The sequence below is a fragment of the Eubalaena glacialis genome, chromosome 2 (assembly GCF_028564815.1).
Source record: "Eubalaena glacialis isolate mEubGla1 chromosome 2, mEubGla1.1.hap2.+ XY, whole genome shotgun sequence".
Classification (NCBI taxonomy): domain Eukaryota; kingdom Metazoa; phylum Chordata; class Mammalia; order Artiodactyla; family Balaenidae; genus Eubalaena; species Eubalaena glacialis.
In genome coordinates, this window is record NC_083717.1 from 157397722 (window position 1) to 157424138 (window position 26417).

The window sequence follows — 26417 nt, forward strand, 5'->3', positions numbered from 1 at the left end:
TTCAGTCTCTCCTCTTCCATTTCATGTGTAAGCTAAAAGCACAACATGCAATGAAGAATCAAAAAAGTCCTGAGTGTTTAAGAAAATTGGGCTTGATAATAAGCCAGTGACATCAAGAGCCTGGTAAGTTTCCAGAAGCTGTCTTCAGAATCTCCACAGAAACTACATAGTGGGTAAAGCCTGGGCTTTGAAATCAGACAAATTTACATTCTACTCCCAGCTGTGAGTCTTACAACTAGTGTGTTCTTGGAAAAATCATATAAGAGACTCCTTTTTCCTTAACTGTTAAAGAGAAATTGAATGAGATAATTCACATAAAGCACTTAGCACAGTTGTCTACATGGCAAGTATGCAGGGAATGTTAGCTATTATTAATCCTGTTATCACCTCCCCCTATTTCTTGTACTTAGCTTTTCTTTGATGACTAGGATTCAAGATAAATTTTTAACCTTTTTTTTCTGTAACAGTATGTGGGGTAAGAAAACTTCCTTCTGTTTTTTATATACATTTATAAGAATTCAGCTTTATTATATGCTATCGTGGGCTAGCCTAGAAACCTAAACGCTGAGGGGAGGTGGGAAGGGAGGTTGGATTCCAAGATGCTACTTCAGCTTGACAAACCAGATCACAGTCTGTTTGCAGGTTTATAAGAGAAGACCTTAGAGTCAGTCCTTGGTGGAAATGGACTCATTAATTCCTTTTAACTATTCCCTGGGTTCCTACCCAGCTCCATGTCACAGGTCTGGAGACAGAATTGGAAGGGGATGCAGAACAAGGGTGGAATCAGAAAGAAGTGGAACTAACTCATCAGGGAGCATCCTAAGAGACATAAGGATCTTGGCCCTTCTTGTTAGATGAAGTGAAGAATGGAGTAACCAGATCAAAGACTAAGCAGAAGTTTGTGTAATTGTGTTGAAATAATACACTGAGGCTTTCTCAATAGACACACTCAGTATGTATTGGCTCCGCAGACCCTCAACAAGTCTTCTGAGCCGTGGACTTGGAAGGGTACATCCTATAGCCAGCACACAGTTCTAGAGCAGCATCTCCAGTGGCCCTTACCAGCTCACCAAATGTATCTGAATTTTCCAAAGCATGAAATTTGATATGAAAACCTATGCTGTCTCTACCCTCTTTTCATCACTCTTCTGTTTCTGCTTCCTTCTTGCTGGTAGGCCTAGAACCTAGTATAGTCTAGTAAGTTGGTGAAAAAAATAGAGAAAAAAATCAAGAAGGGAAGAAATGATGAAAATTTTCATTGCTTTTTGTCTAGGAGGAAATTAGATAAACTTCTATTGGCAAATGCAATCTATCTTTTTTCCCATATAAAAGTGAATTGTCTCCTTCTCATATTTGAATATGTCCTTGGGTAAAATCATCACAGAGGTCACTGCTAAATCTTTTTTTGTCTCTCCTCACCTATGTGTTATATCTGAAATGAAATAGATTTCCTATGTAAAGTATGCTTGTAGCCCCGAGTAAGTATCACATAAAAAATTATGATGTAGATCATTGACTATATATGTTTATCTTTTGATTAGTATACTGAAACATGTGAACATACTTCCTTTCATGATACAGTGATTCTACAAATTTGAATATGGGCAAAATTTTAAAAATTTATGTCAAAGTAAGTGTGATTAACTTGAGTGGAATATTTGTAAAGCTAAAAAAATAATAAAATACGTCAGTTTGGGAACTCATTGACTTACATGCCTTAAATCTGAGTCAGATTTCCCCTGATACTAGTGTTGAAGAAAAAGGATTTTCTCCCTCCCATCCAACCCAATTTATTATTTATTTCTGCTTTTTTCCATTTAAGCTTCCTTTGTCATTGTAAGGTAATCAGAAGGAAATTCCATATTTTGCTATTTCAAGTCGATGTCATAATCAGAAAAATGATGAGAGTTTGGCCTCCTAGATAATGGTCTTTTCTTCTGCAGTTACATAAACTCAATACTGATTTCCATTTCCTAACACTGCTCTCTTTCCTCTGTTTACCATTCATTCATTTGACAAATGTTTACTGTCATGCTGGAGCCACAGTGAATAAGGCAGACACAGTCCTTATATCATTGCAAGTTACAGGGGTAGTCCTGGCTTCAGATGAAGCTTTATCCATGACTTACACAACATCTTTCAGCCCTGCTTTCTCGGGAATGGCTCCATGCTCAAAGAGATTTCTTTTCACAGCTCCAAAAAATGGCTACAGCAGCTACCTCCTTATCCTTTCACTTTCAGTCAAAAAGAGGGTCCATTCCCCTGTACCTCAAATAAAGAACCTGGAATTGAGTCTTGTTGGTCCCAGTTGGTCTGACTTAGGTCATGGGCCAACTCCCAACCAATCAATGTGATCAGGGATATAGGATATGTGATGGGCTTACAGTAATCACAACTCACTCTTAGAACTAGTCAGAGCCCATTGCATGATGCTGAGAACCTCACAGCACTTGTAGGAAACAGAGGAAGGTATGAAATGGATGCCGGAAGGAACGAGGTACATCCACTATACTCCCAGTCCTTGCAGAGTTAATTAGCCTCTGCGGAATGGGCAGGATGATGGGAACTCACCAATTCCGTGTATGCATGAATCATTTCTGATACATGAGGACTAACAAGTGTGTAGTCCTGGGAGTCTTCCCATAGCAACAGGATGCAGGCTGACTGTTCTGTTAAAAACCAACACTAAGCAGCCAACATATGCTCAGAACTGCTGGCCTCTGGCAGTGATCTAGAGGTGAAACATTTCGTGTCCAATTAGCCTACACTTTGATTCATGTGGTGCCTAAGAATTTACCTTCATTTAAGAGTCCCAGGTTTCAGATAAATTTGACAAGAGCTGCTGTAAGTTAAAGTGTTTACAAGGATGTTAGTTTCCTCAGTGAATCATGATTTAATTTTCGTATGTGGAGCTGGTTAGAGAAAACTGCAAATAGTTGGCTCCATTCAAATCTCACAATAGTAAAAATATTCCTTCTCCACCTTGTTTATAACCTTAAGTATTGGATTTAATTCTAATCTCACATGTTACACCCCATCATTAATCTAATGCTCTATGGCAGTGGTTCTTAATCTTAACCACACAATGGAAGCACTTGGGGGACTTTAGAATATGTCTGTGCCTAAGTCTCAGTCCCAGAAATTCTGTTATCATTGGTCCAGGGTGTGGCCAAGGTTAAGAACCATGGCTCTAAGTAAAATCTTGTTAGGGATGATAATGTGTCTCCTAGGAAACCTGCCCAATTTGCACATGCAACTAATTTAGATGCTAGAGCCAATCAGTTAAGAAAAAGTTGAAGTTGATTTAGGATTAAATCAAATTCAGAAATAGGGAGAAATGTTCCCTAGATCAACAGCAAAGCACCTATCTGTGCCTGCTTTTGCCCCCATCACCATACACACATCTCCACCTCTCTACTGCCACCCCCTGGTCTAAGCCACCATGATCTTCCTGGGCCACTGCAACAGGCTCCCAGTTCTCTCTCACCTGCTGTCACAGAGCAGCCAGAGTGAGCTTCTTAAAATATAAATTAGAACATGTCACTTCCTTCCTCAAAAACCTTCAAAGGATTCCCACTGTTTACGCCAAAAGATACGCAAGCTCTCCAAGCCATTGTCTGCTCAACCCCCTCATTCATTACACGATGGCCACACTGACCTTTCATTTCCTCCACATCTTTCCAATCTCAGGGCCTCTGTGTGTGCTGTTCCCTCTGCCTAGAATGCTCTATACACATACATACGTACACACACACACACACAGACACACACACACACCTGATCTTTTCCCACTATACACACATTCTTTGCCTTGCTCACTTTACTTATTCCTATAGTCTCAGCTTATATGTCACTTCCTCAAAGAGGTTGTCCCTGACTCCTAATATAAAGTGACTCCCCAGTTTTATACTCTCTTAGTGCCTGATTTTATATCTTCCTAGGATGGGGTTACTTGTACAGCATCTGGCTCCCCCTCTAGACTCTAAGCTCCCTGAAGACCAGGGTGGTTCTGTTTTGCTCACCTATGTATGTCCCAGTACCAAGCATTGCCCCAATCCATAGCAGATGCTCAATAAATATTCAATGTAAATGAAGGAAGTGTATTTTATTACACCATTTACTTACACTGAGGGATATTGTAAAAAATAGCTTCTAAAGGTAAGTATAGCCATATTTACTCAAGATGATGTTCAGAATCCTGTTCACTACATTATATTGTTATAAGTGTTCTCTTTATGAAGAGCCATAGGAGAGAGTTTTTTACTTTCAGTTCTAGGAAGAGTAATGTTTTTCTTGAGTAACCAGTTGGTGTTTTGCTACTATATTCCGAAAATCATACTATTTTGATTCTATAATGATTCTATTAATCAGTAACCAATTAGGCTTCCCTCTTTGCTTTGACTGATTAGAAGCTCAAAGCCATTTGTAACCCTCCCCAACAGTCCCCACCCCCCGCCCCGCCAGCACCAGAATAGACTCTAGTGATATGGAGTTTGCATTCTAACCTTGCTACAGTTTAACCTACTCAGTCCTTCATTGTCCCTCAGCTCATTTTTAATTATAATGTATTTGTAAACCATCTTAAATACTCTCTGGAACTAAGCAAGGCATAGTAAATAAATTAAATAATGAAAAATAATTTATTCAATGAAAAGAGAAAGAATATCTATGTGATGAGTTGTGTTTCAGGAGTTTCAACAAATGACACCTCTTTTCCCTGCTTGAGAGAGAGAAAAAGGAGTCAAATAGAAAAAGAGTGGAATGGGTTTAAGCACATAACCCATCACAAACAGTATTGGAAAACAAAGGCTTATGGAGGGAAGGAGGGAGGATGAGAGAGAGAGAGAGAGAGAGAGAGAGAGAGAAGAGAAACAGAGCTTTTACATCTGTGTCAGACAGATCTCAAACGGAAAGGGGAAGGACTGAGCAGGGCCTACCCAGTTACCGTTCTCAAATTTACCAGTCAGATCATTCTCTCCACTCCCCTGGGGGCAGTCAGGCCAAGAGTATTAATACTAAGTGATGCCTTCACATGGGAACAGTAAGCCAAGGGAAAGGATGCCCCCTCTCCCCAAACATTATTGACTTTATAACATTTATTTCAGCTAGTAGATATTTTATAACATAAAGTTACTGTATCAGTTTCCTATTGCTGCTGCAACAAATTACTGAAAGCTTATCATCTTATTTTCTTATTTCTGACCTCCAGAAATGTATCTCATTAAACTGACTGGGTTGGCCCAAAAGTTCGTTCGGTTTTTCCTGCAAGATGCTACAAAAACCCGAATGAATTTTTTGGCCAACCCAATACAATCAAGGTTTCAGCAGAGCTGCATTCCTGCAGGCTACAGGGGAAAATCCATTCCTTGCCTTTTCCAGCCTCTAGAGGTTGCCTTCATTTCTTGGCTCAGGGTTCTCTTTGCATCACTCCAACCTCTGCTTCCATCCTGACATCTTCTCTGACTTCTTCTGACTCTTCTGCCTCTCTCTATCCCTTGTAAGGATCCTTGTGATTACATTAAGCCCACCAGGTAATCCAGGATAATCTCCCCAACTCAAAATCCTGAACTTAATCAAATCTGCAAAGTCCCTTTTGTTATATAAGGTAACATATTCACAGATTTGGGGGATTATGAGGTGGGCATCTTTGGAGGACCATTATTCTGCCTACAATTGTTACACTAAATAGATATCTGTGGATGTCCCAAGGTATGAATTTGGGATATGCTTAAAACCATCTCAAAGAACTATCTCCAGTGTCCGGTACCATCCATTCAAACCAGTCCATGTATTCCAACAGTTCAGTCCAAAGACAAGATATAAAATGCTTTTTCACCCTGGAAAAGTAGTTCAGGGATATGCCTAAGCTGATTTTAACCCTAAAAAAAAAAATCACTCCTTCCCAATTAATAGCTCTCTAGCATGCAGCTGTGATGAAAGAGGCTATTTTGTTATTCCTCCAGCCTGGACTTCACCATTCCCAAACTCTCTCTGCCCTTTCCACCCCCTACTCCTAGCATCTCCTAACCTCCCTTCATTCCTCCACTCCCAGAAGTGCAACAGCATCATAAAGATGGGATAAGAAGCATCTCTTAAGAACAGGAATGTAAAGGTGAGATACTATTTAACAGAGAAATTAGGAAATTCTCCATAATTGTTCAAGAAGGATTTGCCTGGATGTTTAGACAATTTTTCTAGCCCTGCTCCTAGCTCTAGGTTATATATGTAGTTTATTTCTCTTGCCTTTCCTTACTCTTTTACACTTATACTTACTTATAAGCCCCCAAAGGTCAATGCCTGTATAATTCTCAAGGTGAAAGCCCTTTAGAACCCAAGGCAGTATCATGCTAAGGGGCATTCAACAGATGCATATTTGTTAATAGATGCATGTTTTTCAATAGTGTCATCATTTGCCTGTGAGTACCAATTCCTAATTCCTTCATATGCCAAAAATACACTCACCTGAATAGTTCAAAAGCACGTAGGTTACAGATAATATTTTTAATCATTTTCTTTCACTGCTGTAGGCTACTGCCCCCTTCTTGCCTATCTCTGCTTTCCTCCAGGCATTTCTAGTTTTAAGCAAGTCAGCACTTATTGACTTGTAAGGCTATTCCCTTCTCACCCTTCTTGAGATCATATACAAAAACAATTAGTTACAAATGCCATACCTCACAGAGAGCCAGAAGACCTGATCCTTGGACAAAATCTGAAAGAGAAAACTTTTTGCTGACCGTTGAAGGGCCAGCCAATGTGATGACTTTTTTTTAAAACTGTTTAAATTTATCTCAGGAGGTATGATTAATGTTCATTTACTCTCATTAATTCTATATTTTTTTAAAATCTGTAATATAGTTAACAGGTGTGCTTTTCTATTTTTCTCTCCTCCTCGTAACTGGGAGTCAGATTTGGGAGCAGAGTCTACAGCTCTAGCACCATCCACCACAGTGCTCCTGGGAAGCATGGATTTGGAGTGATGATAGAACAAGTCCCTGGCAGAGATCAGGGTCAAGGGTTTTGGCTGCTCCCCCCAGACTATGAAATTAAGAACTTCAAAGGCTGCCTTATGTCACACAAGCCTGGATCAGGGTTGTCTCAACTGTCAGTGCTGGAGACTAGCCAAACACTCGATTACTGTCTAGCTTGGAGTGTGCCCAAGCCATGGGTTCAATAGCTTTCCTTGTTTCCTAGAATTGATCAGTTTCAATTCAACAATTGCGTCTGTTAGCCACACCAGAAAGTATCACCAGGACCTCCTGCTGTGATTTCCTGAGCTCTAGGAAAGCAACAGTCTCACATAAACTCCCCTCCTGCATACCAGAAGCTCCTGAGGGCCTATTAGAGATTTATCAGCCTGATGCCATCCTCTCTAAAATGTACACCCTCTTGTTGGGGGCGGGGCAGATTTGAAGCTATCCATTTATTTAACAAATACCCATTTATTGAACATCCATTATTTTTTTAATTAATTTTTGTTGGAGTATAGTTGCTTTACAATGTTGTGTTAGTTCCTGCTGTACAGCAAAGTGAATCAGCTATACGTATACATATATCCCATCTTTTTTGGATTTCCCTTCCCATTTAGGTCACCACAGAGCATTGAGTAGAGTTCCCTGTGCTATACAGTAGGTTCTCATTAGTTATCTATTTTATACATAGTAGTGTGTATATGTCAAGGCCAATCTCCCAATTCATCCCACCTCCCACCTCCCCCCTTGGTAACCATAAATTTGTTCTCTACATCTGTGTCTCTATTTCTGCTTTGTAAATAAGATCATCTGTATCGTTTTTCTAGATTCCACATATAAGTGATATTATAGGATATTTGTTTTTCTATTTCTGACTTATTTCACTCTGTGTGACGGTCTCTAGGTCCATCCACGTCTCTGCAAATGCCACAATCAAGACACTATGCTGGGTCCTAGAAGTTGGTCTTTGCCTGTAAGGAGTTCACGGTCTACTCAGTTATTAAGTGTTTGTAGAACCTCAATGCGTTGGGGAGGGTGGGGGGGGAGAAAAGAGGATATATTTTGATAAAGAAGAGGAAAGAAGGATACCAATTCCTAGGCCAGAGAGGAGGAAGTGGGGTGAGGGGAGCTCACCCAGAGAAGGCAAATTTGTCTGATTTCACCAGCTGCCCATTAAGCTGTGTCCACACAGGCCCTTACAGTGGACAGACAGACAGCGATAGTAGCTATTTCCGCAGGTCCAGAAACACACTTGTGTAAATTAGGTCACAGAACTTCAAACAGACACTCAGAAATCCCCACATAGAAGAAAGCACATTGGTTTGGTTTGGTTTGGTTTGGTTTGGTTTGGTTTGGTTTGGTTTTTTGCAGTATAATTGCTCTACAATATTGTGTTAGTTTCTGCTGTGCAATGAAGTGAATCAGCTATACGTATACATGTATCCCCTCCGTCTTAGACCTCCCTCCCACCCCCTGCGTCTCACCCATCTAGGTCGTCACAGAGCACAGAGCTGAGCTCCCTGTTTTTTTATTATACTCCAAGCTTCTGAGTATAATCTACTGAAATATTGAAATAAAGGACTGAGAAAATCAGCCCATTTCATGGTCCCATTTGCCCCAATCATTTGCCTCCCTCCCTTTCCTCATGCTCTCACATTTTGAGGTCAATTTCCCCTCAGTAATGATCCAGGGGAGTGAGACAAAATTTTCCAAGCCTCAAGATTACTCGTTTCTAATTCCATCTTTTTACGGTCCTCTTTTTTGGCTGCAGTCCCTTCCATGCCTCAAATCCCCACCGAGGAAACTGGCAGCCCCGTCAGGAGGCTTCCCCCATGGCAGACACTTTAGGCTCTTTGCAGGACCGATAAGGTGACTATGCCCACCCCCTTAATTTCTGAAGACCAGTGAGGGGGCAGGTGAGAGTGAATACTCCAGCTGCGGACCAGATCCAGCTTCTTTTCTGCATTGCCTTTGTGGGGTACACTTGCATGCATATATATATATATTATATACACACACACACACACCATATTTAAGGGAAGGATAAGAGCCTTGTCACTTGAAGTGAGGCCTGCAGAGCAGTAGCAAGGGCACCAGCTAGAAGCTTATTAGAAATGTAAATTCTCAGGCCTCACCAGACAGACTGAATCAGAATCTGCACATTCACAAGAGCCATCATTACCAGCCAACCCCACCTCCCCATCCTTCACCGAACATCCTCATGATTCACATGCACTTCTTGATGACAGCAGGGGATAAAAACAGCTCCGGCTCTTCTCTCTCTCCATCTCACACTCGGATGAAGGGCCACCTGCTGCATGTGCTATCTTTTCTATCTCCATTTTGGAGCTATATTTCTTGGAGTCTGAAGAAGAAGCTCTTGCCTTGACTTCACCAAGGATGCCTTCTATATCATTAATAGAGGGATGCTTTGGGTCATTGGTGACCAAGCCATCTGCAAATCAGCACCTTTATTTATCAGCCTCATTCTTCTATAGCTCATGCCCTGTGTCCCTCACCTGCCACACTATACACCAACTGGCACTGGTATCAGTTCCCACCTAACAAACTCTGTCACAAAAAATATCCTTTTATTTATTATCCACTTGTTGAGTCATTATGGTAGGCCAAATATTATGCTATACACTTGTCCTCTAGCTGAGAGCTTGTAGATCAGACTGTACAGTCCTAATGTAGAGCCCTTGTATTAGTCAGGGTTCTCCAGAGAAACAGAACAAATAGGACATGAATATATAGAGAAAAAGATCTGTAATAAGGGGTTGGCTCAGGTGAGTACAGAGACTGGGAGTTCCATATCTGCAGTGTGGACCAGTAGGCTTAAGACCCAGGAGAGCCAGTGGTACAGATGGACTCCAAAGGCACTCTGTTGGAGAATTCCCTATGACTCAGGAGAGGGTGGGTCTTTTCATTCTACTCAGACTTTCAAATGATTAGATGAGGCCCACCCACATTATGGAGGACAATCTGCTTTACTGATTAAAATGTTAATTTTATCCAAAAACAACCCCCACAGAAACACACAGAATAATATTTGACCAAATATCTAGGCATTCCATGGTCCAGCCAAGTTGACACATAAAATCAGTCATCACAGCCCTTATTAGAAATTCATAATGGGAGGAGAGGAGAGGCACAAGCATCACAAGGTAGGGACAGCAGAGCCGCAGCAAAGGTAATAGACATGAGTTGGCGTGGCCTTCTGACCATGCCAACACTTTGGTCTTCTGCAACATCCTTGGTCTACCTTTGTCCTGTTATCAGTGCCATCATGGAAGACAGGACTCAGTAGCATGTCATTCCATCCAGAAAAGAACAGGCCAGACAGAAGTGACAAGAGTTTCTTTATCAGCCCTCTCTCCACCCAGTCTTAGGCACCCCTGACAGCTAGCCACTCAAGAACTGAGCCCAGGCCCATACGCCCTTCCTGACACAGCCAGCTCAAATCAGGAGTTTAATAATCCTTCAGAATAGGTGTGGGTTTTCCCAGTGGAGAGTCATAGGTCAAGACCGAGGGAAGGACAGAGAAGCCACAAGTCAGAGAGCTCTCTGGGTGACCAGGTCAGTTTAGGGCAACCCTGGAGATATCTGAGCTAGGCCCAAACCGCCTAGGTATCTAGACTGAACCAGCTCCTGGACTTGCGCTGGGGTGGGATCCACACTGGGCTTCTGAAGATTGATGCCAATTAGAATAACCCACCCCCTTCCCAAGTCCTCTTTCCTTCCTCTCCATCTTATTTCTCACTCCCACCCCCATTTTTGTCCCCAGCAAATTTGACTTCTTTTTCTCCTCTTTGATATGGTAATTTCTCTGTAGTTAGTGGCAAAGCCTCCCCAGCTCCACTGCCCTACCAGGTCCTGCATGCCTAACTTCACATTCTCTAGACCACAGTGCTAGTGGCCTGTGGTATTCACACCCCTCCACACATGCAGTCCTGATCCTGTGTCCACACAGCTTCCACTGGCACAACCTCCTTTTGCTTCTGACCAATTAGTGATGACTCAGGAGGATCACCATCTTCTCTCTATCCACTTTCTACCCTGGAGCCTTTCACCTTGTGGTCTAGCAGAGTCTGCAGTTCCATCTACCTATGGTGTCCTTGACAATGTGGTTATTTAAACTGCTGAGTGTCTGTGGGTTCCAGGAGAAAGACATGGTGCTACTATCCTAAGAGTCTGGCAAACAACCCCTTGACTTATAAAACAAATACCTGACTTATAAACGTGTCAGGGACACAAGAACAGATATTATAAATGTTTATTATCCTTCCCTTCTCCCTTTTGCTGAAGAGAGAAAGTACCTTTGGCTACTCAGATTTCCTCTCCTCCAAAGCCCAAAGGAGAGCGCCAATCAAGCCTTGGCTTTCTTGTGTGGCAGAAAGAGACCAAGATATTTACAGAAGGTGTGCTGGTGATGAACGGAGAGAAGGGGCGAAACTTCAAGGCTGTGGTAGGCTGAGAAAAATACTGAGAAAAAGATGATTTTAAGAGGCAGTGCTATGGTTTATAATTTGAATCCCCCTTTGGTATCTTTATCTTTCACTTAAGGTTAGGGTGGTTTATGAGGACTTTGGTCTGTTAGTGTTGTGTGTCCTTGAATGTGAAACCACATGAGACCACATACCACATGGTTCCCCACTTATTTGTTACATTTTTTAAATACTTGAAAATGCACAGAAACTCTACTAAATTAATGGTATCTCACCTAAAATCTGACAGAAAAGCAAAAACATGAATAAGAATTCAAAGGCTCACATTGCTAATCCACTGACCCAGTTGACCTCAGGTGCCAAGCATTTCATGAAGCCTCTTTCTAGCTTTGGGTGACAATGCACACCACAGGTTCTGATGGTAGCTGACATTTGGGGCATCCCTTTACTGGCTATGAACCTCTCCTTAATGGGACTGACTAGCCATGAACTTTACATTGCTAACAAGCATCCCCAAAATTATACTTTTCTTTTTAGATGGTCTGAAGAAAAACAATTGGGGAAAAACATGTGAACAAGGACATAAAAGTGGTAGATGTTACGCTATGCAAATTCTGAGAAAAAATAAAGTTATACAAGACGGTCTCTTAGATATTCATTGCAGAAAAGAGCCAAGAACTGTTTTATCTCAAATTGTCACACATCCTCCTTTGATCATAATTAACCAGCAACAATTAATATTTCTTGACAGTTCTTAAGAACTAGAAAATAAATATGCTACCTGTAAAGAACCCCATATTAGACTAAGATAAATGAAATAAATAAAGGGAGAAAACCACAAATACATAAAATTCTAGGATCCTGAATAGCAAAGAGGCAAGTGAGTAAATATAATCCAGGACAACAACCATACACGAAAGTAGAAAACAGAGAAAAATCACTTAATGTTCTCCAAATAATCTTGCAATGCTTTGGAAAAGAAGTTATTGAGAGCAGAAACACACACTCTAAATATTCACTTGACTAGTTTATTTCACTCTGCCTAGACGTTGTTCTATATTTAGAACCAATTTACTGCTGTTGTCTTTACAGCTCATATATTTCTTTTGGTTTGCAACAAATACATTTGGCAGATTCCAACATCCTCAAATGCACAGTATTTTCTTGGTACCTAGGAAATGCAAATATAGGTAGAGCAGTAGTGGTTCATCATAATTCTCTGAAAAAGATGAGTTGCTCTGCAATACACAGTTCATAAACCTCCACTGCAGTAGACCTATTCATCACATGTTCCTCCTCATAAAAATATAAGCTTGGTCCTACAACCTAAAGTAAATCTGGATAAGCCTAAGACAAAATTAGAGAGTGAACCAAGAAGAAATGGTAGAACTTCCATGATGGGAGACAATTTAGATGACGTTGACTCCAATCTACATATAACAGTAATAAGAACAACAAAATAACCACAATTTTTAAGCACTCAAATATCTTTTTTTTTTTCTGATTTACATGTTCATGGTAACCAAGTATGGAAAAAATAAAAAGTGTTTCCTATAAATATTTTTACCTATTCAATATAGAATTTTATCTCCTACTCCCTAGACATTATATCCTAAATATTTTACCTCAATGTTCTTTCAAAGTTTCCATTGTAAGGTTGTTCCATAACTGATAAGGGCCAATCCCCAACTGCTGAACATTTAGGTTGTTTCCAACTGTTACTATTATAAACTTTTTGGTGATATATAGTCTTATACGTGTATATTCTTGCGCACTTATATGATTTTGCCTGAGGATACGTTGCAGAAACAGGATTGCCGAGTCAGAGGGAGACCCCTGGTTAGACTTTTGATCTATACTGCCAAACGACTTGACAGAAAACTTGAATCAATTTACATATCCTCCAGCAGCATATACCTGCCACCTCTTTATGTATTCACCAGCCCCGGGTGTCATTCTCTTCATCTTTGCCAATTTGACAAGCCAAAGATTGCATCTTGTTTAATTTGATTTCTTTTACTCCAATATTCATTGGCCTTTTATTTACTTGTAAATTTCTATATTCTTTATATATTTTCTTTTGTTTTAATTATTATTCTTGTTAATCAGAAAGCACCCTTATGCATCAAAGATAATAACCTTCTTGACCATTTTTCACAATATATGTGAACATATGTGACTTTTTTAGTCAATATATCAATCATTTTCTTTATGGTTTTCTTCATTTGCTTTTATATTTTCAGAGTCCTTTTTTTATTTCCAAACAGTAACCAACTATCTAAATGCCATATATTGACTACTTCATCTTTCCCCATTGCCACTTATCATATACTAAATCATTACATATGTAGCATAGGTTCAGTGGCTGAGATTCCTTTTCTGGATCATTGATTCTTGCGCTGATGCTATACTGCTTTAATAACTTTATAATACATGTTAACGTATATTAGCACAATTATCCTGTCATTCTTTTTTAATTATTAGCTATTCTCCCCAACTAAATTTTGAATATAACTGCTATAATCACTCTGTCATGTTCCCAGTTCAAAAATTCTATTGGAATTACTATAAACATATTAAATTGAGAAGATCTAACATCTTTACGATACAGAGCTTCCCACCCTAGACCATGAGCTGTTTCCCCATTTTTCTTCTTTTATGTTTCTCAGCAAGTAATGGGAAGACCTTTTTTTCATAAAGGTCTTCCCATTACTAGACACTTTATAGTTTTTGTTGTCCTTGTGAAAAGGATATTTTCCATCATATTTTCTAAGTAGTTACAGCTGGTACCTGATAGAATTTTTATGAGCCTAATAATTCATTGAACACTCTTCACAGGAATACACTATTCCACTTTTATCATCACCTAGGTGTTTGGATTTCCTTAGTGACTACATCTAGACAAGGAGGGGAAAGGACTGCTGCTACACACAGACCATCTTGTGCCTGTATTGTGTGTCAGATAGGATCAAAAAGATAATATCTGTGTAGCATTTTATAAATTTTAACATTTTTCCCTTATATTACCTCATCTGTTATTCACACAACTTTTTAAAGTGGACAGGATGCTCTAGAGTCATCGAGCTTATTATTATTCTCATCTTAAAGATGAGAAAACTGAAATTCAGATCTGAATCACTCACTTAGAGAGTCTGATAAAAATGCAGACTTCTGGGCCCCACCCCAGACCTACTTCCTTGGAATCTAGGGGTGGGATGTGAAATCAGGGACTCTGTGTTTTTTAAACTAGCTTCCCCAACCTAAATGCCCATCGACAGATGAATGGATAAAGAAGTTGTGGTACATATATACAATGGAATATTACTCAGCCATAAAAAGGAACGAAATTGGGTCATTTGTAGAGACGTGGATGCATCTAGAGACTGTCATACAGAGTGAAGTAAGTCAGAAAGAGAAAAACAAATATCATATATTAATGCATATATGTGGAACCTAGAAAAATGGTACAGATGAACTGGTTTGCAGGGCAGAGATAGAGACACAGATGTAGAGAACAAACGTATGGACACCAAGGGGGGAAAGTGGCGGGGTCGGGGGTGGGGTGTGATGAACTGGGAGATTGGGATTGACATATATACACTAATATGTATAAAATGGATAACTAATAAGAACCTGCTATATTAAAAAATAAATAAAATTCTAAAATTCAAAAAAAGAAACAAAACACTAGCTTCCCCTGGTGACTGCTGTGAAACATCAATTTCACCAAGTCTAGGTCAAGGCTGAAAATAAAAGTATCTGCCTCTAAATTAGGTATTTATTCCACCATACCTCAATGGCAGCTTAATTATTATGAGTTTCTAGCTATGTATGAATGTCACTGAAGGAGCTGGCTTTTTTTTTTTTTTTTTAAGTATCTCTTTATACAGAGGATCATGCAAAAAGCACACCCTGGTTTGCAGACCACACACCTCAACGTGCAGGGTTCACTTATAATTCAGTCACTGCTTCCCAAAGTCCTAATCAAAAGACAGCTCCCCTGTACTCTGTAGTTCATGCCAGGGAGCCTGGCTACTATGGCTTATATGGCCACAGTGAACCTCAGGACACCTTGCGAGTGGTCCTGCCCCACTGATGGAGTCTGGCAGCCCTGTAGCTGGTGAAAGTTGCCTGGAAAAGTGGCAGAGTACCCCAAACACTGATCCCACCCAGGGTAGCCACATTTCCATGGCATCCCCTTGTAAAAGGTAGGCCAGCTTTAGTGTAGGACACCACTGCTGATGAGCTCATCCTACCACTACTACCACCATCCAGAAAAGCTCATGGTGACCCTTTTGGGAAAGGCCAAAGACTCATCTGGAGAAAATATATGCCTCAGAGAAAACCTCCACTTTAGTTGGAGTTTAATTCACTTTGCAGTCACTGAACCAATATTTATGGAGCCACATGCCAGGTCCGTGCTAGAGCTTGGTACATGAAGATAAATAACACAGCACTTTAAGGCCCAATGGGCAAGTAAGCATGGAAAGACACTTAAGGTAGTTGGAGGACATCAAGGGGGGCGTTACAAAAGTGAGTTTTCCAGGTTATGGAAGTTTTCCAGGCTGACAGGTGTGGGGAAAGCATTCCAGAATTTCTTTTCCATATTTCCAGAGGGAACAACTTAAACAAAGGCATTGTGAGTATAACAGACTGCAAGAAGTTTGGATTGTAGGAGGGTAAAAAATAAGAGAGATCTGGAAAGGTAAACCAAAGGCCAGATTACAAGGACATTGTACACTCTTGGAAAGTATTTGAATTTTATCTCGGAGATGATTGGGAGCCACAGCTACGTTAATCCTGAAAAATGAATGAGCCTGGAGAAATGAATGTTGATTAGGAGACTTTTGCAATTGACAAGGTTGGGGGTTGCATGAGGACAGCTACACAGATGGTAAAGTGGAATCCGAGTATCTAGAGATACTTAGTAGGTAGAATTGGCAGGATGTAGAGACCAAATGAATGTTGAGGAAGGAAGGGTGAGGCCAAGCAAGACTCTAAAATCCCAGGATGTGAATGTCATGGAATCGTGGCTCTGTCTTTGGTTTGGCCTCATCCCCAGCCAGTTCCAAAGGTCCTGGAACCGCACAAGCTCCTCCCCTTCCTCTTGCCTTTCACCCCCCTTCCTTCTCCTCCTCCCCCTCCTCCCTCATCAAACAAGTACTGACAAGGGTAGACCTTTCCTGAACACCCACCCCATACCCAACTTCATTCCAGCAAGCTCTGTTCCCAAAAGTATTGTTAAGAAGCCATTTGTTCACTGATGTCACCTTATGTTTGTGTTAGCTTTCTTGTACACAATTTTTATATTCATGATTTTCTTTTCTCCTCAAACTTCCAGTAAGAACTGAGAACGTAGGGAAGCTGTAACTTGCTCAAGGTCCCAGAGTTTGCTCACAGTGAGTTCAGGCCTCCAGCCAGTTCTTCTGCCTTAAAATCTGGGGTGGTTACACTACAGGCTAAACAAACAACTACAAACTAAATCCCCTGTCACAATAGGCATACCTAAAGGAGAAAAGAAACATGACCAGGGATGGAGATGCATGGCAGAGGTACGTTACCCTGTTCAAAAGGAACTCTTGTTACTGTAGGACGAATATACACACCTAACGAAAGAAAACCCTCAGCTCAGTGTCCTAATGGATTCTCAGGGAGACTCTTTGGTTTTCCCCTCAGTCTTTGTTCTACGGAAACAGGACCTCACACCAGTACATCAAATAAGAGACTTGCCTGAACATCTTTTATTTCACACACACACACACACACACACACACACACACACAGGCTGCTGCTTAGGAAACAAGAGGCATTCTCTGCAAAGAAAGGAAACGAGCTGGCTGAGGGGGGGGGCCAGTGTAGATGGATGAGGTTTTCAAGCCGCCTTAACAGGAACACGTAAGTTGGAAGGATGAAACCGCACCAGGAAGGAATTCACCACCATTCATATTTATGAAAGTGTATTATCTATTTCTAGTTTCATTATGTTTTCTAGTTTATTTTAATTTGAGGGAAATGTCATCCCAGATGCCTCTGAGTTGCTTCCTTATAAAATGAACATGCACATGTGTGAGGCTTAAAGCACATCACAAACACACACAAGCAGCTCCTAAGAGCGGACCCTGGTGCTAGGTGAGTCACAGTCCCAGATGGAATCTTCTAGAAAGGAGGAGCAGGGGATGAGGGTCAGTTCAGAGAGGGAAAAGTCAGCGAACACTGCTGAAGATATTCAGTCAGCAAGCATGACGAGGGTCAGAATTGAGATTCTTCATTTAAACTCTCCTTTTTTTTGCAGCACCCCAGACATAGACAGACTGTAGTGATGATTACCCCTGACTTTGGAACAGCTAATAAAGAGTTTTTATACCCCTTTAGGGTAAAGACAATGTGTTTATCTTCCAGGTGAGGGAGAAACCTACTGACCTACCCAGCATCTCACCAAATGAGTAGATAGCTAAGTATGGACTTGAATTCGGACATGAAGAAAAATTATCTGGAACTTGGATATAAGGCTGAGAACATGCAACTGTCCATGCTAAGGCAGTGTTCAACACCCTTCCCCCGAGGCTTAGTAATCTAGGGTAACTTACCTTTGTCTGATTCTGCTATTAACTAAAAGTTTAGATTTTCGGAAGTTACATGTTAACTTGTAAATCTTGTTGGGTCAAGATGCAAATAATTCTTGTTTAGTAGAAAGGAGAACACCAAAGGTTATCTTTTCCGTAGAACAACAACCAGTTTTCCATTGAACTTAGCCATCTTATTCTAACATTTTGCTTTTGAAGTACCTATAAATGCCCAGTTCTTCAAAATGCTCTTTGAATAAGATTTATCATCTTACTGATTCTCTCATTAACGAGTTAATAAATCTTTGACATAACATCATTCTATATTTGCATGGGGCCATGTTTTTAACTTAATTAAAATTCTATTTCTTGCTATATCTATAAATCTAGTGTTTCTTCCTCCAAAATAGTGCCTAGGATGGTACTAAAGGTACTATTAGTACCTTTAGTACCATCCTAGTACCTTTAGGATGAGGCATAGTCAGGTATGCCTCATCCTACCTGCCAAATAGAGTACATTTGACATGAGTGATGCAGACAGCTGGCTATGTGCTGGGAACGGAGGGGCACTGGGAGGCTTCCTCTTAACTGTCCTGGCATTTCCACCATGCCGGTTCTCAGGATTCATCAGATATTCATCACATCGGCTCCAAAAGATTGCTCTTGGCGGATGAGATGATCAGTCCACCACCCAACAAGGCAGGGGCTGTGAACCAGGTTCCTGGTGCTGCTGATGGGCTGGACTGATGGTCTGAGCTGGTTTACAGGGAATGACCAACACTTCCTCATCCAGGTTTGCAAATGACATGCAGTTTCATGAGGTGACTGAAATGCTGAGAGGGGGTGGTGGGGAGAGGGGGCAGGCTCACGTCCTGCCGGGACACTTTCTCTCTGGGTGAAAGCAACTGACGCTCAGGAGAGCAAACCCGCGACTTCAACTTCATTAACACCTCACTCCAACTCATAAAATTAACCATCCAATCTGCACCAAGAACAAACACAAGGAAGCCAAGAGCTTAATGGATTTGGAGAGGAAGGCCTTCAGTTTACATACTTAACAAGCCACTGACAACTTTTCACGCTTTACTGAGAGAACCATCTGAGCCATTAGCAGGTCATTTGATCCACTCTCTTTAAAACCTCTCTAAGCTCAAAAAAAAAACTCTAACAGCTCCGAGAATAGAAGGTGATCTGGGATTTTAGCCTGACCACTGTCTGCCAGGCAGGTTTGCTGGCTGCAGGTACTTCCCAGCAGTTAGCGTCTTGCCAGGGTGCTTCAAGCTGAAGCTCTGCACATTTCGAAGGACCTCCTTCTGCCTGAGTTGCCCCTGGGGCTTCATTTCTGTTCTGTGGATTCAGCAACTACTACGTATGCCAAGAACTGTGTTGTGTACTGTGTGGGGTATGGGGTATGGAGATTCTGTCCTCAAGGGCCTACCTGTCCGGTCAGAGACACAAGACATTGATCTAAATAGCTACCATTTAGGGTAGAAAGTGACCGGTAATTCACAAATATTATAAATTCGTTGTGCCATTTCACGTGCACTGGGTATACAGGGGAGAGCAAGATAGACTGTCCCTGGTCTTAGAAGAGGTTCAATAAGCATTTGTTGAAGGAGAGGAAATAACAACTTCTCAGCACCTACTATGGGCCAGGCTGTGTGCCAGGCATTTTCTCATTTAACTTCCTCCTCACAAGTATTCTCTTTGATGGGTGATGTTCTCCCCATTTTTAACAAATAGGGAAAGGGGGGCTTAGAGGTGTTAGGTGACTTTCCCAAGGTCATTCAGACAGTGAATAGCAAAGATAGGATTCAAACGCAGAACCATCTGACTTAAAAGATCCTGCTCTCTCAACGTCTCTACATTTCCTATGATCATTTTTAGAGCATACCTTCCTTCTATGCTGATCTGACTAATTCATTTCCAAACTGAGGAGCCTCATAGAGCCCAGGTTGGAAAGCAATAAGGCATCCATTGCTAGTCCAAGATAAAGACTCACAAAGCCATTTGCATATTCCACAATATGTGAGTAATGCTTGGATCTGTCTCTGGCTGTCTGTCCCTTGATGTTCTCAGTCATCAACTGTGTGACCCACTTATCTTCCTTCTGATAAAATGGGAGAATCAAAAGGCAGAGAAGAGAGAATAAAAGTGATTTCTAGAGATGGGGGCACGAGGGCACTGCCCTGTTCCCTCAGGATTCCTCCAGCAGGGCTGGTCCAACAGAGTAGGCAGCAAAGCTGAAAGCTGACCTGGCTTCCACCCCAAAAAACTCATCCTCCCTCCTCTCACCATTTTGTCTTAATGCAAGTAAATTATTTTAGTTCCTTCTCTTTCGCTTTCTTTGGGAACAAGAATTCAGGACTTTCATAGTTTAACAAAGCCTTCAGAATAAAGGCTGTATTAGTGAGTCGGGTGGGCCTGAGCCTACATGCCCCGTCTCCCCCAGTGCACCCTGGGTAGCTCTTGAACCACCCCTTGTCCCACCCCCAGTGCACCCTGGGTAATTCTTGGCCATCCTTGGGACGCAGCTCAGACGTGTCCTCCAGAAAGCCTTCTCTGACCACACTCGAGCAGTGCGCGTGTGCACGTGCAGTGGGGCCCCTTCTGCATGCTCCCACACCCATCCACACTGCCGCCAGCATAGTGATCACTGCACTGCCCTGTACCCTCCTCTCCACGCTCCGCGACAGGACGAGTTGTATCTGGCCTTTACGCTCCCAACACTGAGGGCAGTCCCAGAACCCAATAAACTCTTGAGGAAGGGAAGGACAGAGGGAAGGGAAGGCTGGGCTCAGACTCTCAGCCCGACGGCCACCTTTCCCGGGCTGGCACTCGCCTCAGGCCTGGTACAGTTCTCTGCAGTCAGAGCTGCCAGGGGAGAAAAGGGTGAGGCTTGAGGAAAAGCAGGCTGGAAGGAATGTTTGTTCTCTGAGAAAACTCAAACAAGAGCTTCAGGGCTCCAGTGACAAAGGTCAGAGCCATCGCTTTGGAAATTCTGCAGTGCCCAGTGGGGCTGTGAGGGTGAGTCAGCTTCTAGTACACACTCCGCAGATGGCCCTGGGCCTCTAGGTTGGGGGACCATCCAAGGGGGTCTCCAGAACAGCTGCCCCTAACCTGTAAGTACTGGGCTCACTAGAGGCAGGAAATTCCATGTCGTAATGGCTGGCTTTCTTCCCTTCATTCCTGATCCATGTCTAGGTGGTGAATTGGCCATTAAAGAAACCATTTAGGCAGATTTTAGGAACATCTGACCGGGCTCCAAGTGTGCAGGAAGAGGAAAATATAACAGGACGAAGTGATCGGGACTGCACCATCTCACCTTCATTTCCATTGCTAGCCTGGCTTATGAAAGGAAGTAAAAATGTTTAGATGCCCCTCTTCGGTGTTGTCACTAGCGTTGGATGGAGCTGGGTGCACCCCTTAAAAACACACATGTAAAAGCTCATCTGCACAGCTGCTGCCATGTTATCAAGCTGAACACACGTTGATCTGAGTAGATTAGAAAACTTGTTCCCAGTGTCTGGGAAGACAGTGCTTTTAAACAAGTGCTTTTCAAAGAAAGAGCCATTAAGAAGCACTTTGCATACACATAGGCCCTGAACCTGAAAACAAATAGAAGTCAGATCAGTACCAAAGCAGCAACTCCGAGCAGCAGGCTAGAGAATGTGGCTGACATATTTTAGAGATATGGTTATAAAAGGTTGCTATTCCATTTATCTTTCGTTTCCTGCACAGCTAATGGTAGGAGAAATCAAAAATCATTTTTATGTTGGACTTGCACATTTGTATTGAAACATAGTTGACTCACAATAATGTGTTAGTTTTAGGGGTACAGTATAGTGATTCAGTTATTTTTTCTGATTGTATTTCATTATAGGTTATTATAAGATAGTGAATGTAAATCCCGGCATTTGTACATTTTTTAATCAACTAGGAAAAATCACATTCTCCTTCATATTTTACTTTCTTTTTCCAAAAAGAGATTACATTTTTGTGGAAATTTAAATCTGCTCTTTCCATTCACCAAGAGAATCATATTACTCTTGCCTTCGATTTGTTCAATCTCAGTTTAGTTTCAGGTTGAGACTTTATTTCATTTCCAGCCATGTAAAGAGCAGCTGGTAACCCTCTATTACCTCTCACTTTCGGACATCATTGCTTGGCAAGGCAATAAGCCTGCTGAGTAAATCAAACTCTCTACTTTTCACTCTATATATGCCCTTCAGGTATGTGAGATGAAACCCATATAAAACACCTCCTACTGCAACTAAGGTTCAAACTGTAATGAATCAGTTGAGCTAAAGCACAGAGATATTTAATAAAAACAATTTTTGAAATAAATGTTAAGCCCTTCGCATTTCATTATTAGCTTTGCCTTATAGACTATAACATAGGCAGGTGGGTTAATATCCTTTGTTTTCAGGGTTTTTTTAACATTTTGATGACAAATAAAAGCCGCGAGATTTCGAACAGAAACGTTGCTTACACGAGTCTATATCCCGAAAGGTGGCTCAAACCAAATGAAAGAAGAAAATAACCTAACCAAGAAAGAGTCCAGCATCCTTTTCCTTCAGGAGCTTGATATTATAGGGCCTAATCAGGATCAATGAACAGCCTGCAGAGTGCCCTAGTGGTACCAATAGTAGCCACCTCCGTTGAGAAATTTGGACTTGGCTCAGCCCATCTGTTCTCACTGCAGCCCACGATTGCCTTTCACTTGGCAAGCATGCTGTCAACTTGGTTTAGAATATACACGGGTGAGGCATATGCTTGTCCTTGCTGCCCAAAGAGATGCTGGCATAGAGAAACGTGAAGACTCCTGATTGAAGCTTGCATTTACAGACTCTCCTCTTTTCTCTTCTCCCCTAGTTACTGTGACAGTGGGAGGCAAGCAACACTTGCTCGGACTGTATGACACCGCAGGACAGGTACATTTTTCTTATCTTGATTCATTAAGAGTTTGGGTGGGGGGAGAATGATCCATTTGGCTAGGCATATGGGGACTAACGGTACAGATATTACCTCCTCTGATCACTTGGGGCAAATTTATTGTCTACCTAAATGACAACCAAAATATTCTGAATATCTTAAAAATATTTATAATTACAGAAAACTAAATCATTGTAGGATTCAAGGTGTTGAAAGGCAAATAACCATTCATTTATTGATCGATGACTATCACTAACCAAAATAACATATTTGGCCAAGAGTTCCAATTTCTTCCAACCCATACCAGTTCCAGATCCAGGATTACTGAGTCAATTTCATAAATTTTAGTTTCACCCATATTTTTTTTTTCATGTTTTATTCTTTGCCTGCTCTTTATCTGAATTGCCTAACAAGCTGTGGAAAGGTACAAAAAGAGATAGGGGATGGGGATCAAGGAGTAGGAAGAAGATGGATTAAGTGTTAGAAGGAAGAAAATCCAGGATCCTGGATGTTTTCCCAAAGTGAGGGTCAACCCCTGAATAACCGGGATTAACTCTAAATTCTCCAAGATTCCTGAAATATGCTCATTCTGTCAGAAACATTTCTTCAAGTTGGAGAACCTGGCCAAACAATAATGTAAGGCAACGGACTGGCACCCTCAGTGCTTAATCAGTTAGCACACGCTCTGCTTGGGTGAAAATGCCGCTTTATCCTTTTTTCCTTGCATCCCACACTCCACTACAAAAAGTTTCTAATGTTACAAGTTCATGGGCTAGAGGGGAAGTGGTTAAGCCACTGATGGTTATGGCCCCATTTCTTTGACAGAGCTTTTGGTACCATACATCCTGGGTCATTTATTCAGGTCAAAATCAGCAGGTTGTTCAGTCTGTCCAAATTCATACATCTTAAGTCCTTTGGAGTGAACATTAGACCATGCTTATTCCCACTGTGAGTTTCCTGGTAATTGTTATTTGTAGTTACGCATTTGTCTAGACTTTTTTCACAATTATCTGGAGATATGTCCTTTTGCTCAATTTGATAGCTCTATACTAAAAAAAAAAAAATCATAATAAATAAAATTCTCTTTGGGATTTCTGTGTGCATTTGCAAGAACCACTGTATAAATGTCTGTGGAACATCAAAGTCAGATGTTGGGCAGGCCCAGGCAGTGGAGAACTTGGAAAATCTAGCACCAGACTCAAGGCTCCTAAAAGCAACCAGTTTCCCCTCGCTGGCTGATGGGTGTTTTAGCCAACTACTCTCAGGAACTGGAGAGTGGAGGAGACTTCTCATATCAATACCGAGGCACACGACTAGAAAAGGATGCCCATAGATGCCCAGATTGGAAAAGTGATTTGGCTCCTCTGAGCTAAGGTACAGGGCTTCAGTGCAGCTCATGCTTGACTGCCCCTCCACCAGAAATCGTTCCAGCAATAGAGGGAGACTGCTCTTCGGGCTGGAGTTGCCTGCCCTCATTCAATCACACAGTCATTGGGGTGTCCCCATCCATCAGGGACTCACAGCCTGAAAAAAGAGTTTATACCCTTTTCCTCCATAATCACATTTTACTAATATAATCCAGTTTGAAAAATTCAATGCAGCAAGGCTTATTGCCTGATTCTGAAACCTCTTTCTGTTTCCCTTGCCTTCTAAAAATGCTCTCTGTGCCCCTTGTGCCCCCCCAGTTCTCCCCAGTTCTATAGCAATCCACCACAATTGTTCGCTTCTGTGCGTTAATTGCCCCCAGAACATCCTCCCTGGCCTCTATTTAATTTTGAATCCAATAAAACTGCATATAAGCAGTTTAATTATTCTTTCCCACTGCTCTGTCCTTAGAAAAATTTAATAATACTAGTATAGGAGTGGAGACTCTAAGGCAGTGGAAAAAATATCTTTAAACTCCAAATTGACCCAAACCTCTGACACAGAAGAAAGCGATGAGCACCGATAGAATACAACAACAAATGGGTTATAGATAGTTCTTCAATTTACCTTTCACTTTAATGCTTTCCACCAGCTACTTTGAAAGCCCAGAGGTAGACAAGGTTCACAGGGGAGCATAAAGCATGGGGAAAAGAAATCAGAATACATCTTAAAGCTCCTTATAGGACTAAAACTCTATGATTAGGACCTTGAAAAATGACCTCGAGAATGCCTAAAAGAACTGGAATAATTAAGCAAAACAATTTGAGGCTAGACCTAAGGGAGACCTCTCAGCAGTAAAGGACCGTTAGGTATTGGAATGCATTCCACTGAAGGATGACGCGTAGGAATAATTCATTTTGTGGAACAGTGGTTCTCAGGCTCGAGCAGGGATCAGAATCACCTGGGCTTGTTAAAACCCAGTCACTGGGCCCCACCTGCAGTGTTGCTGATTCTACACGTCTGGGATGGTGCCTAAGTATTAATACTTACATTTCTGACAGGTTTCCCGGTGATGCTGCTGCTGGTCTGTATACCATACTTTGAGAACCACGGTTCTAGAACCTTACCACTCCGAGTCTGGTCCACCAACCAGCAGCATTGCCAGGGACCTTATTAGAAGTGCAGAATCTCAGGCTCCGTCCCCAGCCTACTGAATCTGAAAATGCATTTGAAGAAGATCTCCAGGTGATTCGTATGCACATTAAAATTTAAGAATCATGACCCTCGGAGTCTTTGGTGGTTGAAACATTGTTCCTAATGTTAGGAGGATGTGGTGGAAAAGAACCATTACCCAAGTTGATTCCCAGGGTTCTACGACTCTGCCAATAAGGCTTTGTGACAAATTTAATTTAGAAGCATTGTCCCAACATTTCCATTCCCAGCCTCAGGGAGGATAATCTAGCCTCCTCAGTTATATTCTAACAAATGTTCCTGAGGTCACATGGCTAAGGAAGATCTATAACTAATTCAGAATTACTCATCTGGTCAGAGTTACTAACAAGGAAGAGTGGTGATCTCAAAACCAATTGATTAATCCCTGAGCCACAAAAAAAGAAATAAGTCTCTGAAACTGGCTATAGGGTTCCATCTTGCTGTGAATAATTAGATTTTCTTACATGAACAAACCAAGGAGCAGTGCCCCTCATCTTTGTCCTGAGCTAACTGTGGCTCAGAGTTAACAAAAACAACTTCAAGAAGCACATGTGTTCGGAAAGATAAACTGATAGGAACTCGTTATTTCTACCCTCAAAGTCAGCCCTGGACAGAATCATTCGACCTGGTTCCCTCCACTTCGCCACACCTAGTCACCTCGGGCACCACTGCAGCCCCGCCAGCCTCGCCTGAGACACGCTCGCAGCACTGCACGAGCCAGCCAAGCATCTGCTGAAGGCAGGTTATAACGAAGTCACGTGCAAACACTGCCAGCACGTGGCAGCTGCTATTAAACATTAGCTCTCTCCCCAAGCCCTGAAACAAACTGATACTTGGACTTTGAGTGGAGTCCTTTGAAGACAAAGAGGCTTCAGAACGCTGGTTCATCTGTTGGGTAGAATTCCAAACAGTCAGGTAGGCAATGA

At 41.7% G+C, this 26417-nt stretch overlaps 1 protein-coding gene across 1 annotated transcript in view; it reads left to right on the forward strand.

Annotated features, from left to right (window-relative positions):
* Positions 1-26417, forward strand: part of RHOJ (ras homolog family member J) — an 82085-nt gene that overhangs the window by 37905 nt on the left and 17763 nt on the right. The window contains exon 2 of the mRNA XM_061182661.1: positions 22855-22913. Within this exon, the coding sequence (XP_061038644.1) occupies positions 22855-22913 (59 nt within the window). The remainder of the gene's footprint in view (positions 1-22854; positions 22914-26417) is intronic.